Below are 19,560 nucleotides of genomic sequence, written 5' to 3' on the forward strand. Positions count from 1 at the left end.
TGAATAATGAACAAGTATCCCTAAACATACTGTAGACATGTGCAAGACATCTATGGACAGTCATGTTATTGGATTCTTGATGTTTAGAAATGTGTGTCTCAGATGACTAGGTTCTTGGGCAAGATCTTCAGGGATTTAAATACTCAAAAAGTACTCTGCTAGTAATTCAGGAGGGCAGATGAAATGATCCCACTTTGTAATTTGTCCCTGTTGCAGATCGATAGTGATAGACAAAGTAATTGTAGTTTTTATGTGGACATTATGTTTTCAAAAATGAACAACAATATTATCTCTGTTTGAATTAAGGTTATACCATTAGGTTTCGACTATTACAAATTATAGTTCCTACAACTATTGTCTTTTAAACTATAAACTTGAAACCACTGCCAATTCTGTAGCAATAACTTGACCTCAGACAATGAGCAAGCATTCAGATCCATACCAAGAACAAACTTTTTTGGCAATACCTTCAGATCAGTCCTTTTGGAAAACTTGCTTCTTATATCTTAATTTGGCAGCACTAAACTGTTGGCAGGCAAGCACTAACTGTCGTCCCTTCTAAAAAGATCTTTTACGGCAACTTAAATATTTATTTAGCTTTTTCAGATGTTAAGTAGTGCTTTTTTTCTTTCTTCTCCTGACATATATTTTGCTATAAACATGATCCATGATGCTTCCTCATTGACATACTAACAAGGATGATTAAGGGACTGGAGGCTAAAAAATACAAAGAACAGTTACATGAATTGGGTACGTCTAATCTAGGGAAAAGAAGGACTGGGGGTGACATCATAGCAGTGCTCCAATATTTGAGGGGCTGCCACAAACCTATTTCCCAAAGCACCAGAAGGCAAGAAAAAGAAACAATAGACTAATCAAGGAGAGAAGCATCCTAGAACTAAGGAGAAATTTCTAACAGTGAGAACAATTAACCAATGGAAGGAACCAAAGCCTTCACAGGTTGTGGGTGCTCCATCACTGGAGGCTTTTAAGAGATTGAACAGCCACTTGTCTGGAATGGTATAGGGTTTCCTGCTTGAGCAGGGGGTTGGACTAGAATACCTCCAAGATCTCTTCCAACTTCGTTATTCTGTTATTCTGATAGAGTCACTAGTATGATCTGTCCATATGTATTGGCCAGATTAGGCTGTTGCAGGCACTTTCCTTCCCTTCCAGTTGCAGGCACTATCTTCCATGGATATTTTAACTGAAATGCAGGAGAGGCCAGACCAAAGTCAAAAAGAACAAAATGCCCTGAATGAGTTGCTGGTTTGGTTTGCTGCTTTAATCATTTTAAAATATTTATGTATTAATCTAAAAAAATTGAGTTTATTTGCCTTCAGAGGTTGTGGGTGCTCCATCACTGCTCTGTCACCATTATTTCTTATTCAAGGAGTTGTCTCCCCATAATTTTACTAATCTGTTGCTCCTTTTTCATCTCATGTGCCTTTTATGCATTTGCAACCTGCCAGAAGATGAGGAAGCATAGAGGGAGCATGTTTTTTTGCCAGCAGCTACTCTGCCACTTGGCACCTGTTTGACCTAGATCCTTGATCCAGAAGACTGAAAAGCCTGATTTCTACAGACGAGCAGATTCGTCTCATCAGACTTCAGGAAGGAGAAGTGGTTAGCAAAAGAGTAAATGGAGCTAAAGCAGCCAAATAATAGCTGAATAGAATTCTTGCATTTCCTCAGTGAGGTCAAGTTTACTCAGCCATGCTGACATGTAAATGCAATAATCCCAGTCCCCTTGAATATTTGCATTTCAAAACTATCACAGTAAAAAAAACGGTTTAGTAGTTTTATCCATTCTGCTAGTTCAGAATTATTTTGGAAGTTTTTTTGCAAATGTGGAAATGCTTCCTTACAATTTTGGGAAAGCCATCAAACAGGAGTCCAGGTATAATGATATTTTATACATTATTTTCTATTAATTTTATATAAATATTAGCTGAGAAGAAAGAGCACCAAATACATGGGACAATTTGGAAAGGGTCTCTCTGGTTACTTAATACCGCCTCCAGACCATCAAGTCCAAGAAAATACAGTGCAAATATAAATTTTAAAAAACATCATCTTCCATATTCAATATGCTTTCCTGTGGAATATTCTTCAAAATTCCTTCCCCAAATATTCAAAGATACTGATTCTGAAAAATGCAGGAGGGTTAGACTTAGTCATGGTTTGGATGGGAAATCACCAGAAAGCTCAGAGCTAAGGATACACTAGGAAGTGAAGAAGCATCTCAGAAGAACACATGAGAACCATCACTTTCTTGGTGTTACCAACAAAATGACATGAATGTCATTAAGAGTTGAGAATAACAGTTGAGGTTCTTCCTGCTCTGAACAACTTGACCCAGTTGTCATAATCCAAGCCCTGTACAGTAATCCACTGTTTTTTTCCCTCAGCATCCTGGAACATAGCTCAGAAACCTTTTAGATCCAATCTGTGGCTTCGTCTCCTTTGCCCCCATCTTAGCAATTAGATTTAGAGAAAAAGTCTGATTGAAACCAAGTTGTTTTAATAAACAAATTGCTATACAACAGGAGAGACTTTTACAGAAGTAGGCAATATTCTCATTCCCCAAATAGCAATTAGTTTTAGAAATAAAAGTTATATTGACATCAATCGCAGCTGTTTTTTCTCAGTTCAGTTGGCAGAGATTGGTGAGGAGAGCGTGAGGATGGGCCAGGATTTAAATGCATTTTATCTTGATAACCAACATCAGACAACAATCTGTATATTCCTAAAACTCTCATTTTTGTTTGGGTGCAATCTTTAATTGGGTGAAATGATGTGGCATAGGGCAATTATTTTTAAACCACCAGTCATGAGGCTGTTAAATTTATCTGGATTCCCCCATTGAGACTTTGCTTGTCAGAAGCTACCAGAAGGAAGGCGGCTGCACATGACAATCCCAGGATGTTGCAACCATTGTAAATACATGCCAGTAGCCAAGCACCTGGAGTTTGAGCATGTAATTATGGGGGTACGGCAACAGTTGTAAGTGCAACTGGTCATAAGTCACTTTTTTCAGTGCCATTGTAACTTTGAACTGTCATTAAACGAACAGTTGTAAGTCGAGGACTACCTGTATTGGTAGCACTTGTCTTAATTACTATTTCTGAACCATTTTGAACAGATATTAACTTTTTAAAATGGAAAATGATATGAAGTAATTGTTTTTGTCTACTAATTAACCCAAAATATAAAACCTGTCTTGCACCAACTTTTCCAGATAATAATTTTTTAATTAATTCTGAGATCTAAACTGCCCTGTACTAACTACACTATAATATAATATAAAATAAAAAAGTCAGAATGGCATTTCCTGAAAATAAGGTAGCATAATACAATCGTCCTAATAAAAGAGAATATTTGAAATTATTATATTTTATTTTATCCCAACTAACATTTTATCCCAACAGTCCAACTAACTAAAGGTGTCCTAGGTAAATAGTCTAGATTAGAGGAACCCAAGGAAGAGTTTCCACAGTGAGAGTTGTTCAAAATTTAGTATTAGCCAAGAGACTCACAAAATGGTACAATTCAAATATTTTAATTTTGTGTTCATTGTTAAACTGCTTTTTTTCCCCAATTCATTGCTTTTTGTGGCTTTGTTTGGCTATTTCCTCTTTGCTGCTACTTTTATTTTATTTGACAAATTGAAGGATTTTTTGAACAAAAGAAATTCAACAAAACTTGCCTTAGACTTAAGAATCTGCCCATAACATGTCTCTTCTTCAGGTTGTATCCTAGCAGTTGTCAACCCAACATTTTTATGATGATGCTGGGAGAGAAAAGAGGCTTTGAACACCAGAGATATATGGGAAAGGGAGATTTTCCTGCAAAAAAACCCTACTGCAATGCTCTTCAAGGAGGAAGGGCTGAGCTCATTTTTCTCCTTTTCAGCCCCTCCTTCTCAGGGGTGGGGTGAGGAAGCTCCCCAGCCCCCACCCTGGCCCTTGTCTTTGTGGTCTGATGTCAGTTGCAGAAGAGGAAGCTGGTGGCTTCTCATTGTCTTTCCCAGCTGCAAGGAAGGTGGTGGAAAGCAACTCTTCCAGCAACTGAAGCAGCCACTTGGGAGTCGCGGGACATGGAACTGTGGAAGCAGTGTGCCCAATGGCTCATCCAATGCCGGGTGTTGCCGCCTAACCACAGAGTGACTTCGGAGAGTGCCCAGGTCTGTGATTTGGCCCAGGCCTTGCGTGACGGTGTCCTCCTCTGCCAGCTTCTCAACAATCTCATGCCTCAAACCGTCAACCTAAGGGAAATCAATTTGCGCCCCCAAATGTCCCAGGTGAGTGGATGGGGAGGGGAGGGGAGGTATCTGGATGGCAGAGGCACAGATCCCTTAGTTCTGAGAAAGAGAGGCCAGACCCGAAGTTCACCAGAAACCTATCAAGTTTATGAAGCTGGACTAGTCACTGTGGCAACTGAGAATGTGGTTGAGTGGAAGTGGGTGAATGTGTGATTGTGTAAACTTGTAATTTTGCCAACATATGCATATAGATGGGATGAGATGGCAGTTTTAGCCAGCAAGGAAAGAATTATTGAATGATACAATCTGATGTTGTGCAACCAGAATCAGTGAGCTGTGATACTTCCAGGAATGTGAGATAATACAGGGCATTAAGAGGGCATTATGTGAGATAGTACAGGGCATTAAGAGGATCCTGAGATCCACTTGGCTTGTGCTTGTGGCAATAATCTAATAGCAAAATGGTTAATGTGCATCTAAGGAAGTAATTGCAGTGTGATCATATATGTGTGGGTGGGGAATATTGGTTTGCTCATAGCTATGTTTGAAGTAGTGATGGGGTGGAGTTACTAAGGTGCACAGCAGAGACCAGATGTGTATATTTCACTTTGACTTTGTTGGTAAGATAGGAGGTGAGACTTGCTAACTGAAATGAGAAGGAAAATGTCTGCAAGTGGGAGGCCATACAAATAGAATGGAAAGAACCTCTCTCTCTCTCTCTCTCTCTCTCTCTCTCTCTCTCTCTCTCTCTCTATATATATATATATATATATATATATATATATATATATATATATATATATATTGCAAAAAACAACAATGTGGCATTTGGCAAGCCTTGGCTGATCCTTGCCCTTACTCCCAAATAAATTGGGTTAAATCTGATTGGTACTTGAATAGGAACCATCGGGAAATTCCCCCACAGTGTAGCTAGATTCAAATGTTTAAAAAAGCAGTCCTGGGAGAAAGTAATTATAAACTACAGCACTTCCAGCAAATTACATGGATGTATTCATGAATCTGGAATGATCTGAGCTAAGCTAAAAGGAAATCACTGTTTTAGAGAGGCCAGAATCGCTGGACGACATATTTTGAGAAAGGATCCATGACAAAAGATGAGGACTGCATAGTTCTGCTTTGATCTGAGAGCCCAAATTGCAAACAATTCTTTTGACATCCATATCCTTGATGATCCAAAAGTTTTGTGATATAACATGCAAAGTCTGGAATCATAAAAGCCTATTCAGAGTTCTGACTGACTGATTGACTGACTGATTGATTGTTTGATTATGTGTTATCAAAATGATGACCACATAGACAATCACTCCTCGATGATTAGTCATTAAGTAGGTTCTTTAGGTCGTCCAACAATGCACCCAGAGCCCTAGTGGCGCAGTGGTTAGAATCCAAGTATTGCAGGCTAACTCCTTCCAACTTTCCTAGGAATAGAGCTCTTGATGCTATTGAAAACTTAGGCTGATTAACTAAGTAAAAAGAGAGTCAGTAATGTGGCACTGATGGATACAATGGTGCCAATAGCATCCCTATATTACTAAAATGATATATATTAAAAATAAATATATCATTAATGGAACACCACTTAGAATTGCCTTCAAGTGATGAAACAGGTTCCAAGTCTTGTAAACAATACAAATAAATAAAAAATCATTGTTTTCACATGAAATCTCACAAGTGAGATTACTAAAATATAATGTACTTGCAAAAATTCAATTTTTCTTTTGCTCTGTCTGGCACACCATTATACAGAGTGCAGTGAAGATGCTACAGGAAATTAGGAAAATTCTCATTTCTTATAGTATTGTCTGTGAGAGAGAGGGAGAGGAAAGAGAGAAAGAAATAATCTCAGTATTTTGTAATTACTAGAATTGGCTTACCTTGTCTCCATAAAATTTTTCTAAGGTAGCTGCAGCAGCATCAGAAGACTTAAAGTGGTACTTAAAGTATAAAAACTAAGCAGCATCCCATAAAAAGAAGAAAAAGCCAGAGTTTATATACCCAAACAGGAATTATAATACAAAACTCACATCTGGCACACATACAAGCTGATCTTAGTTTAAAATATAAATGCAGACAGTGAGACTTCCAAAGAGACAGCTCCTGGTGCTATCAGTCAATGCACTGATTGGAAATTGGAAGAATATTTTAATGCATTGATTTCTGTTACTAATTCAAAATTGGGCCAATCTTGAAATCAATCACATTTTGCAACAAAAAGCAGTTGCCAAAAATATATAGTTGTGAACTCTAGTCTTGAATTTCTGTAGAAGTTGAAACAACTACACCAAAATACATTATCGGTTATTGTTTTTAATTTTATTTGTTTATTATTTACCTCATTCAAGTTTCAGAATTTTTGACACAAACTAAAGGCAATTCATCAGACTATCAGTCAAAGGGAGAGCAACTATTCTCTTTTCCAGATAAGCTCTTTGTGCCTGTCTCTGAATAAAAAGACAGTAAGAGAAGCCATTAAAAAACAGGTTTACAGATGCAGGGTGAACGTCTCATCTCCCCAAAACCTTAAAATGTTATGAAGGAAGTGGGATGGTTGTATAAGAAAAGACCAGAGTGGTGTAGCTGCTAAGGTGCTGACTAAGAGTGGGAAGACTCACACTCAAGTCCACCACAGCTGTGGAAGCTGCCTGCATGATATGAGGCTGGCCACTCTCTTTCAGCCCAGCCTACCTCACAAGGCTGCTTTTGTGTGGGGAGAAAAGTGTGCTGTGTGCACTACCTTGAGATAGGATATACATATAATAAATACGGTATGTGAGAAAAACAGCTACTGTTTATAATTTATGGTTCAGGAGGCTATGTGAAACAAGAAATTCAATAGACTAAGCATGGATCAATATAAGAACATAGTCAATACATTTCTTCTTTATTATGTAGTCTAATAAATATTATTTAATTATTATTATTATTAAATTCCCCTTGTATGAATGCTGCACAAAAATTATGGGTAAACAGATGGCAGCTGCAAGAAGCACGGTCAATTTATTGGAGACGGTATTGGGAAGCAAGATATAAATCTTCATTTTCTCTATGGATATTCTCAGTCATCCAGGTCATGGTTGTCCCAGAGGTGTTTTTTCAGTCGGAACTGAAGAAGCTTTTTGAATGAGAAGTGAAATGTCTTCAAAGAAAAACAAAGGAAGTCCAGTTGCCTTTTGAAATAATACCTTTGGGGAAATCTTCATTTTGTTTTGGCAAACTTTGAATTAGATTAAATGACACTTAAAGGCTGTGAGGGATCACCCAAGCATCCAGTCTGAATTAACCTGGTCCTTTAGGACAGAGAATTTTCCTTCATTCCCTTGGCTCTCCATTTTGGGTAAACAGCCTAGTGTCTCCAGTATTTCAAGGACTGTGGGATGCTGTAAGAATTCAGCCATTATTATTTTTTTCCTTAACAATTTAAATTCAAGCCCACCTTTTATTGTCTCCATCTTGTTCCAACCCAAATATATGATGAACCACCTGCCAAATTCAGCTAGTTTGTATGGCTCTGTGTGAAGGGAAATTTGAAGCTTATTTGGAAGGAAACATGCATCTTTGACTTTGAAGGAACAGGACAGGAACCGTATTGATACCTCTGAATGTTGGTGTTGAAGAAGACTCCTGAGAGCCCCGGGACAGACAAGAAAACCAACAAAAGGATCACCAAACAAATCACCCAAAGTTCTCATTCGAGGCAAATATGACCAGGCTCAAATTATCATACTTCAGACAGATTATGAGAAGATCAAGCTCTCTAGAGAAGACTCCACTGCTGGGAAAGGTAGAAGGAAAAAGAAGAAGGGGATGACCAGCAATAAGATGGCTCAGCTGAGTTACAGGGAAAATGAGGGCACTGTTGGGAGACCTGAAAGAACAGATTAGGGATGAATAGATTGTCATGGAGAAAATCTTATGTGTCTTGATGGCACATAATCAGTCAATCAATCAATCAATCAATCAATCAGTCAATCAATCAGTTGTGCATATATACTGTAATTCATGGCTCTCACTCCCTTAAATGATTCTTGCGCATATCTTAGCTTACCATAGTTTAGAAAGGAACAGCTCTTCAGATGAGGGCAAGAGGACTTGTTAAGGTGGCCAGGGATCATATTGTTTTTGTGGATTTTTCTGAAAGGCTTTTGGGTGAAAGATGGTGTAAGAATATAGAGAATAAAATTTTTTGAATTTATTTAGGTCAGGATGATTCTCGATCAAGCTGCCAGCAAATCTCAGGATCAATTTTACCTAGTACCCATGCTTGAATTCCCAGTTCCTGCTCGTGCAACATGAGGTTTCACATACTGCCATGAAAAAGCCCTAGGCTCAAGTATGTTGGACTAAGAGCAGCAGCAAGTGACCGCTTTCAAGTGTAACGGAGATGGGGTTGGTGTTGCATGTGTTTTCTTGCCTTAGAATGCAAGACATTTTGCCCTGTATAGGAAGAAAACACTTTTCTGATTTTAGTTTTGTTTCCACAGAGCCCAGCAGGCTCTGCCTTCTGTTTTTCTTAAATATCAGATTTTTAAACTCAAATATCAATGCTGTTAGTTACTCCAGTCTTTTGATAGTTTTGTTTCAATTTCCACTAATCTGCTACAACATGGATCAGGAAACAGTTTGATAATTCCTTGGGTGAATACAGTGGTAATACAAGGAAAACATGGCCGTGTCAGCTGACCCTTCCATCACCTCACTTTCTGCCTGGCCCCACTTGAATTCAGGTGTTGATGGGAAGATCTCCAGAGGAGAAATGGCTGTAGACCTTCTGGTACCTAGAATATTGATTGTCTGTGGGGTTTGTGATTCAGTCTTATGTGACCCCCCCCCTTGTCTTCTCCCCAACATATGAACAATCAGAAAGGCAGAGAGTATGATGGTGAGCTGGTGGGTATGATAAGGACTGGATTAGCTAATGTGATCTTATTTCCCACTTCCCATAATTGTGTAGGTTATGAAAAATGGAGCAAGAACAAGGGAAGGGACCAAGGGAGGGGGTGTAAGCCACTTTTTACCTGAGTGATCTATACATACACATTAAAGCATAATACTTACTACAGGGCCAGAAAATCAGTGAAATATTCTCATTTTGCTGGCATCTCTGTATGTACATGGGTGAAAATGCTCTCCTTTAAAATGCCACTTGCCAGTTGCAACCATCTTCACTTGGCAAATTGTTTGGCAGAATGTTATGTCCGTATAGTATAGGCCTCAATACACACCAATGGGTTATCTTGCCATGCTTTGGCACCAGTCAGTTTTGCTGCCTGCACATACAAAGGAGTTCTTGAATGAGGACGGTCCTGCAGTTCCAACTCTGTGTCGTTTCTCCCTCCTACTGAAACAAACCCTCCTGTTTGGAAAATATTGTTTCAGACTGGGAAGTCATTTCTTCCTACTCCCAAGTACTCCCTAAGTTGTTCTATGCACAGATGCTTTAGGAAATACACAGAATGCATGGGATTTGCTGCAAAATAAATATAACTGGATTGATACTGCCTTAATACAATTGGGTGGTCAAATGTGGAGGAATGCAGCTGGTGGAGTAATTTACCTTGCAAATTGGTTAGGGAAAAGGAACAATATTTCAGAATGTCTTTTTATTATAGATCTCTTTCTTTCACCACAAACTCATGCCTACAGACACACATTGCCATACATGTGTGTACAGACTTATTTATACATTACATATACTTGTACATGCACAAATTCAGAATTGTGTAGCCAACTATGATACCCTGCAGCCACTCCTTTCCACTTGTTCATTTACCTCTTCTGCCAACAGCAAAAAATGATTGGCGAAGTTCTGCCTCCTTTACTTTTGTTTTCAGAAGGGAATATTGAACTGTTCGTAGACTTGCTGTCAATCTTTCAGGTTAATATCCCCCATTCTGAACAACAACAAAAAATTAGAATAAGAGGCGGTGCCATTGAGATGTCCAGTCCTCTGTCATGGAAGTAGAAAGCTCACTAGCTAGAAGAGGGGCGGCAGTTGAAGCCCACTAGATCACCAGTCTCAAAAGTCTCCTCCAAGCAGTAAATGGTTGTCTGCTGGCAGAAATGAAAAACACCCTGCTGGAACAGCGTCAGCCTGCCTCAGCATTGACCGGTAGCAAAATAGAGATTCTATTGTGAGGATTTATCTTCAGCAAATGGTTGGTGGATAATTTTTGTGTCCCAGCAAACAGGTCACGTGGATGAGACTTCAGCAGTGCTACAACTCTAGAGCTTAGTTGCATAATTGCAATGGGGTATTACAAATATTTCTAGATTAGAACATAGATACTTTCCAGTGTCAGGTATACCAACAAAGACCATTTCTCTCTAGCTGGTCCTTCATCTATAACAGTGGTTCTTAACCTGTGGGTCGGGACCCCATTTGGGGTCGAACTACCATTTCACAGGAGTCACCAAACAACGCAGTCTGCCATTTTTTTCCCCTTTCCCTTTTATTCTATTGGCTTTTGAAAGCCAATAGAATAGACTCTCTTGAATAGAGTCTAATTCTATTGGCTTTCAAAAGCCAATAGGAATTGTCCAGGCTGTCTCTGACCTGCTGAGCCTGCCAAAAGTCCCATTCTGCAAACGGTGCTGCACCAGTTGAGTAGTCCTCAACTTACGACCGGTTGGGGGTCGCGGCATTAAAAAGGTTGAGAACCACTGATCTATAAGCTATGCTATTCCATTGTAGACAATTAAAGAATCTAGTTGTGCAAAGATGAAAACTAAAGATTGAAATACATCCATTAGTTTAACTTGTATTTTCAGGAAAATTATTAAATCTAATATTTTCACTTCTTCTGATAAGACTGAGAAGATCAGAATCAGCAAAAAAAAAAAAAAAATCACTGGAATAAGGCCAGTGAGAAACAAGAATATATATTAATAGGGCTGGGGTAAATCATGGTTTGCAGAAGCACATAAAGCTCTCTCTTTTAAAACTAATGAGGAAAACTAATGAGGCCTGAGCTTGAACAAAAGAGGAAAGAGGAATCTATGTTTCACTATAATAATGCTGCTTGCAAGTTTCTCAATAAGCTCTTAGTGGGAAAGTATTTACTCTTGTATAGGGAAGAGGGAAAAAGGGACAGTTGTGAAAGTTATTTCTTATGCTGATAAAAGGAAAAACAGTTACCAAAACAATGCTCAGATGCATGTTGCCATTCCCCTTCATAAAATTGGAATGTTTCCCTGTTCTACATTGAAAAAAAAGAAGCAGAAATTGACAAGAGTTTTGCAACCATAGGTTGTCTATATATTTGTCTTATCTAAAATTAGGACACTGTTGGAATTGTGACATTTCTTCTAATACGTGCATACTATTAATCAGAGCCCTTAGATTCTTCTTCCTTGGATTAACTGGTTCCTCCACTCTAGTGTGCATGGGGAGAGATATGACTACAGTGAGGTACAGAAAAGAGGAAAGGACTTGTAGGGAATAACATATTCATCCACTGATGCTGCTACAGGCAGCACCAGGATAGGAACCTGTTTCAGACTAGTGATGTAAGTCTTCTTTAAGGAGGCTGATGGTCATTGCCATGATAGTTGAGCTCAAGTTGAGCTGAAAGGTGGGCAGCTATAGCTTATTGTTAATTCCCTTCCAGGATTCTAGGGATGCATTAGTGTTGAGCAAGGGCAATCTGGGATATTGTATAGAAACTAAAGTGACAGAGGGTTGGACTATCAGCAAGAGGACTGCTGCTGACAAAGTGGTTGTGTAATGAAGGAGAGTAGACACCTTGAAAAGGTGCCAGCCCAGTGCCTGCTCTGTGGTCCAGGCAGCAAATCCCTTGAGCTAGCCCAGCAATTGAGAAAGGCAGTTTTGTTTGCAAACGCTGCAATCTGAAGCACTACTTAAGAATATTCCAAACTCTGAGAAGTTTCTAGGTAAATATATTTTATTCTGGAAAGATAGAAAAAAAGGAGAGATTGGGGAAATCCAGGAGGAATATCCAAGAGATATGAACTCTGATCGCCTCGAAACATTTCCTGGATAATTAAATTCCTGGGAATGTGGTTTCCAGGTCCCTTGCCACATTTGCTCCACTTTCCAGGCCTGTTCTTATTGTATTGTATTCTCTGTGTTGTATTGACCAATCTAGCATAGAGTGTAATTATCTTCCCGTGATCTTGCTATTATACCTCTTTTCATGCATCCCAGGATTGCTTTGACTTTTTGGACAACCACAGCAGAATGCTGATTCAGTGTCAGCTGTGTTTACCCAGATCCTTCTCAAAAGTACTACTGCTAAGTCGGGTGCCACCTATAATTCTGCCTATGCAGTTCCTTGGATTAGAACTGGCTCTTAGAAATATTCATTCCTAGGGTTGGAAATACCCAAAGAGTATTAAGTTCATACACAAGTAGGAATACTTACAGTATATCTACAATTCAGAGATTTTAGATGATTTCAGGGGAGCAATCAATCGATTCAGGAAAGTAATCAATTGATCAGGAAAGCAATCGAGGGCCTGCCACAAAAAAAGGGGGGGGGTCAACCTATTTTCCAAAGCACCGGAAGGCAGGAAAAAAAGCAATGGATGGAAACTAATCAAGGAGAGAATCAATGAGAACAATTAGCCAGTGGAACAGATTTCCTTCAGAAGTTGTGGGTACTCCATCACTGGAGGTTTTTAAGAAGAGATTGGACAGCCATTTGTCCAGAATGGTATAAGGATCTCCTGCTTGGATGGGAGGTTAGAATAGAACATCTCAGAGGTCCCTTCCAACTCTGTTATTCTGTTATTCAATATTGCTGGTATGAATGTCCAGCATATACAAGCAACATTCATAGTACATATTACATAATATTACACGTAATACAGTACAAGCAGTACACATTCAGGCCCAACATAAACAAGTAAATCAAATATTTATTTAGGGATTGTTCCACAGAATGTGCTCATGATCTACTGCAATGTTTCAAGGCTTATATTTGTATATATCCATAAAGGTTTTACAGGGTATCTTGAGAGGCAATTCTGGATTGGGTGGATCCATTTAGAGGAGAAAATTTCCCAGGCTTGAAAACCCAGAATCATTCTCAGCCAATGTAACCTAGGAAGATTCCTTGCTATTCTCTATGAAACCTTACCAAAGAAGTGGAATACGAAAACTAAGAATTTCTTTTAAAATGATTATGAGTAGAAAGTCCAAACATCCTTCATCTAAACTAGTGTCCCTGATGATACAAAGAAGAAATATTAATATGGGAAAAATTGATTGTCCATTATCAATAAGACACCTAAATCAATATCATTTAGAAATTAAAGTTGCAAGTTCTCATGACAGCTTTCAGGAATCATGTGCAATAAACAATAACCCAAACTATGTGCTCATCAACAGGGTTGGTAATGATACTATAGATCACTGATATCAAACTCGATCACGTCTTGTGACGTATCACGATATTTTTTCCTTTTGCAGTGCCAGGGTAGGCATGGCCTGCGCATGATGATCCGGCTCATGGGTCGCCCGTTTGACACCCCTGCTATAGATAGACAGAACGTAGTCATGTACAGAAAGTCTTAGAAGGAAACATAAAGCAGCACTGACTAAGGACAAATTACTAGTATTTGAGAGGAAAGCTCAGATTAAGTTTTGTTTTTTTTAAAGTCACTTGCTGTACCTTCACCTTCCCCCAATTGTTTGATAGGGAAAGAAGCATAATTGTGTCTTCTTACTTACAGAAGGTCCCGCTTTCATTTCTCAGGTACTTCAGTTAATGGACTTCAGATCACTCAGATGATACCCACTGACAGTGATAGGCCTATAGAAAACTCCCTTGGTGCGAATGCCAGCCTCATCTAATTTTTTTTGAAGTTGCTTTCAAATATACTTTAATTCAAAGAAACTGATGGAAAACTGGTTTCCTGCAAAAAAATAATGGGCTTGCTTAGGAAGTAATAATGGCAGGTGATTTGAACTCAGTGCACACAACTTAATGTCTAGCCAAAGACAAAGCTAAGCTAGAATAAGAAACAGAACTTGGACTGATAGAAAAGCAGGGAGGAGATATGCAGATTGCCTTCCTCATGGATAGATGGACACATACTGTACCCTATGATAAAATGTTGGCCATAATAGCCATCTTACAAGGGAAACCAAAATTGGTTCTTATAATTTCCAGGAACTGCCCCCAAGAGGTTTCTCAACTCTGCTACTGGAAGTGATCTCTTATCTGAGCTCTTCTGTGGTTTTTATTGGTTTCTCCAATGACAGTAATTCTCCCTACCTGCTGCTGGTTGCAGAAGAAAAGAATTGATATTAGCATCTGTCTTATTTTTCCTATCATCTCCAAGGGGATTTTATTTGGAGAACTAGTACACTTTGCCATATATACCAGTGATGGCAAACCTTTTAGAGACCGAGTGCCCAAAATGCACCCCAAAACCCATTTATTTATTGCAAAGTGCCAGGACCGCATCAGCATTCTGGTGCTCTCAGGGAGGGGGGGTGTGGCCCACTGGGCGGGCATGGCCGCTTGGTGGGCACGTCAGACTGGTCACGTCAGACTGTGGTCACGTCAGACTGGGTGGGCATGGCTGGGGTAGATGGGCTAGGACCAGGATGGCGGGGACCAGTCCCTTGCCATCTCTGGGGCATCCCAGGGGACCAATGCCACTTGCTCGCTCACTTCCTGCCCCGTCGCTTCCAAACGCCACGTGCTCGCTATTCTGGTGAACTCTGCTGGGGCAACGGCGTGCATGCCCACAGAAAGGGCCGTGAGTGCCGCCTCTGGCACACGTGCCATAGGTTCACCACCACTGACATATACCAATGTCATATGTAGTTTATTTCTTGGCTGTCAGTTAAAACAGACAATACTGTACTGGACAGCCCAACATCTGGCCCACTGTATGATATTTTATGCAACTTACATGATTATTTAAGTCAGTTATCAGTTTCTAATTACACCCTAGGTGGGCAGGGGAGCCTTTGGGGCTCTTGGGGAAATTTAAGTCTAGCAATTCCTTTATGGACATCCTTCTCCATTTTTTTTATTCTGGGTGATTCATATTGTATTGTTTTGTTGAAGGATAAAGAAGGGAAATATCATTTATTCATCTTGCTCTCGGAAGGTTGAAACTTAAAGTGGGCTTAATCGTAATATGTTATATTTGGTTTTGATGCAGTTGCTATGCATCAGGGATAGTTTTTGCCTTAACCCGCTCACATAGGGATTACTTAACAAACCCTGGTTACAGCATGATTCGGAAACTCAGTCAACCTAACAAGTGGCTGAGATTAGTTCAGAAAATGATTTAGATCTTCCCTGGCTGGTCATATGATATTCAGACGTGCTCTGGAAATACCCATAAGTTACTTAGACATTAAATTGTTACGTGAGTTTGCCCAGAGACTGAGAGTGGCATGTTTGCTTCTAATTTCCTTTTCCCATCAACCTAGGACCAGCAGCACTCTTAGTTTTAACAGTTTTGACAGCTGTAGAGAAATGAATGTGGTTAGAAACTGAAACTAGCACATAGTCAAAGGGCAAACCAAAGGTTTCAGTATCTTCTTAAGCACTGTCAAGGATTCTGGGATTAGCAGCAAATTCTTAAGCCACAGCATTTCTTGTATTAAACAAAAGTAAAATATATTTGTAGGTTGCAAAGATTTTCATCCTCTTCTATGGGAAGAATGAATTCAGTGGAATTTACTTCCCAAAAAAGAATTGCAGCTCTACTTTACTAATCTGAACCAGTCACCCAGTTACTTGTTTTGTGTGGTGCACAGAAAAAAATAGGCAAAGCTTTGATTGCAATGTCACGGTCTCTCCTTTTGTCCAAAATCTGCAGATACCCCTGTTGCTATCAGAGCTTCGCTAAGATATTTGCTCTGTGTTACACCTGTATTAATCTGAATTATTCATGTGTAGATGAGCAACATGATCTATAACTCTGTCCCTTGGTGTGCCCTTGTACAATCTAAGAATGATTCTCATCTTAACAGAAAGTCTCTCTTCTAATACTGCCGATATCTAAAAACTGCATTTACTTACTTTTTATCTGGGTAAGGATAGTGGTTTCGAGGTTACTTTATATTTTGTCAAGATCCCAGCTGTATTGCTTCCGGATGATAACCAAAGGACCAAAAACAATCTACTTCGGCCTGTTCTTTCTCACAGTGTAAGAGCATATTTCACCATTAGTGTGGGGTTATTCTCATTTTGTCTCTATATACAATAAAGGCAGATTTATGGCTGCAGGAGGAAATAGTCAGAGATGAAGTCAAAGGACTAAGTTTAGTTTAGTAAAATGCAAATAAATGCAAAGTTTATTACTTCTTCCAAGCTCAGTTTGATATGCATGAACTTTTTCCACTATTTCTTCAGAACAATTTTCTGCAATTTTGCAAATGGGAGATCGAACAGATTCCTAACCAATTTAGCTACCAACTTTATCACCGAAAAGGTAGAGGAGGGAACTAGAGGAAAAGCTATACTAGACCTAATTCTTACTATTAGAAAAGAAGAGAAGAAGTGATAGAGGGAGTTGAAATTGCTGGAACCTTGGGCGGAGAGTGACCATGTCATACTGGAATTCAATATAATGCAAACACAAGGAATAGAATATAATCCAACCAGTGTCCTAAACCAGTGGTGGCGAACCTGTGGCACGGGTGCCAGAGGCACTGGGCACTGGGGCACTGGGGCGATGGCGCATGTGCCACCTGTGGCACATGCGCCATCGCCCCAGTCATAGGCCTTCAGCTGGGTTTTATAAAACCTTTTTGCTTTAGGTCTCTGCCGCCGTGTGCAAAAAAAAAAAAAGGTTCAATCAGTCAATTTCAACTTCTTGCGGGAAAAAAAAATCTTGCAAAGTTGGAATTGATTGATTGAACTTTTTAGTCCCATCCAGTCTGCTGTTACTACCACAGCCACGCCCACCCAATGGGCCACACCCACCTGGCACCCGACAATGCATAAGTGGGTTTTGGGTTGCAGTTTGGGCACTCGGTCTCTAAAAATTTTGCCATCACTGTCCTAAACTTTAAAAGAGCTGATTTTAACAAACTCAGAGAGCAAAATTCCATGGATAAAAATCCTAAAGGGGAAAACAACTCAAGAAGTGTGAGAAACACTGAAAAATATCATCATAAAAGTCCAGTCCAACACAATATCACTAAAAAACAACAACAAGAAGAAATCCAAGAAGAAACCAGCATGGTTGCATAAAGATCTCTCTGGTAAACTGAAGGATAAAATCGATAAGTACAACAAATGGAAAGAGGGAAAATAACTAAGGCAGAATATCAGCAGATAGCCCAAATCTGGAAAGATGAAATCAGGAAAGCAAAGGCTCAAAATGAAAAAAGTGACTAAATTAGTAGACCAACGAAATGCTGTGGATACAGTATACTTAGACGTTAGCAAGGCATTTGACAAAGTAGACTATAACCTACTTCTTGGTAAGCTAGAAAAATGTGGGATAGACAGCATCACCATCAGATGAATTTGTAACTAGCTGACAAACCGTACTCAATGAGTAATCCTTAATGGTGCTACATCTACATGAAGGGAAGTAAGCAGTGGGGTGCCCAAGGTTCTGTCTTAGGCCCAGTACTCTTCAATATCTTCATAAATAACTTAGATGAGGGAATAGAAGGGGATCTCATCAAATTTGCAGATGACATTAACCTGGAAGGAATAGCTAACACCCCAGAAGATAAGCTCAGGATCCAAAAAGATCTTGACAGACTTGAACAATGTGCCCTATACAACAAAATGAAATTTAATGTGGAGAAAGGAAGGTTTTACACCTGGGCAGGAAAACCAAAGGTACAAGTACAGATTGGCGAAACCTGACTCAAAAACAGTAACTGTGAGAGGGACCTTGGAGTCCTAGTGGATGATCACTTAAACATGAGTTAGCAGTGTGTGGCAGCAGCCCAAAAAGCTAATACAATCCTTGGTTATATAAACAGAGGCATAGAATCAAAATCACAAGAAGTATTAGTACCGCTTTATAAAGGCTTAGTAAGGCCACAACTGGAATATTGCATCAAGTTTTGGTCACTACATTACAAAAAAGATGTTGAGACTTTGGGGAAAAGTGCAAAGAGGAGCAACTACGGTAAGATGATTAAAGGCCTGGAGACTAAAACATATGAAGAATGGTTGCAGGAATTGAGTATGGCCAGTCTAAAGAAAAGAAGGATTAGGGGGGACATGGTAGCTGTATTCCAGTATTTGAAGGGCGGCTACGAGGAGGAGGGGATAAATTTATTCTCCAAAGCATCAGAAGGCAAAACAAGAAACAATGGATGGAAATTAATCAAGGAGAGAAGCAACCTGGAATTAAGAAGAAACTTCCTAACAGTGAGGACAATTAACCAGTGGAAGAGCTCGCCTTCAGAAATCGTGGGTGCTCCATCACTGGAGGTTTTTAAAAAGAGACTGGACAACCACTTGTCTGAAATGATATAGGGACTGCTGCTTGAGCAAGGGGCTGGACTAGAAAACCTCCAAGGTCCCTTCCAGCTCTATTCTGATTGATCGAATGTAGCTAAGACAGGGAGAATAATTTGTATATGGTCACCAAAAGATTACCTGGATACAGATTTCTGGCCCTAGTTTGACATGCTAATTACTACCATTACTAGCTTAAAGCTGCAAGCATGAAAAGTATGTCTGATTAATGATTATGGTCAGTAACAAATGTTTTTTTAACTCCCATAGAGTGACAGAAATCAGTAGTTCTGATTCAGCAAAATCTTGCTAGTGCTTCCTTTGGAAGTATTTTCTTGTTGAAGAACATGAATGGAGTCCTGTGAAACTGAATTTCATTTTCTTACTGATTTCAATGGATGGGGATGGAGATACAGGCTTTTAAAGTTAAAAATTTGATGTTATGGATAGTAACCACCTATCCATTCCAATTTAGAATTGCTTTCTAATACTAAATTGTATAAAACTAAAAAGTAGCTGCCAAATTATTGGGCAAATTGCATCCTTGCATAATTTGATAACAAGCTCTCTTATTCTTTGGTAAGGTGGAGCAAAATGAAAATGAATTTCATATTTCCTCAAATACTTTTCCCTCTTTTTAAACTGGTACATACAAATATAAGTATTAGCCATTTATGGCATTAAATCTTGTTTTCTTGATTCAGAGTTGTAAGGTATGATAACATAGGAACAGATTAGATGTAAACTTTGCAGTTGCTTGCTCGGGCCCCAAAATTGTGTGCCTAAGGGGTCTTCCAGAGTTACCAGAGTATTCCATTTCTACAAAATGAACGTCTTACCCTGACTATGTCTACTTCA

At 39.3% G+C, this 19,560-nt stretch overlaps 1 protein-coding gene across 1 annotated transcript in view; it reads left to right on the plus strand.

The window, feature by feature from the left end:
- The first annotated feature begins 3,968 nt into the window (after positions 1 to 3,968).
- Positions 3,969 to 19,560, plus strand: part of VAV1 (vav guanine nucleotide exchange factor 1) — a 69,267-nt gene continuing 53,675 nt past the window's right edge. Inside the window, exon 1 of the mRNA XM_039337266.1 lies at positions 3,969 to 4,303. Coding sequence (XP_039193200.1) covers positions 4,100 to 4,303 — 204 coding nt within the window. The 5' untranslated portion in view covers positions 3,969 to 4,099. The remainder of the gene's footprint in view (positions 4,304 to 19,560) is intronic.

This window comes from Crotalus tigris, unplaced genomic scaffold, assembly GCF_016545835.1.
Source record: "Crotalus tigris isolate CLP2741 ecotype Arizona unplaced genomic scaffold, ASM1654583v1 scf7180000017673.840971, whole genome shotgun sequence".
Taxonomy (NCBI): Eukaryota; Metazoa; Chordata; class Lepidosauria; order Squamata; family Viperidae; genus Crotalus; species Crotalus tigris.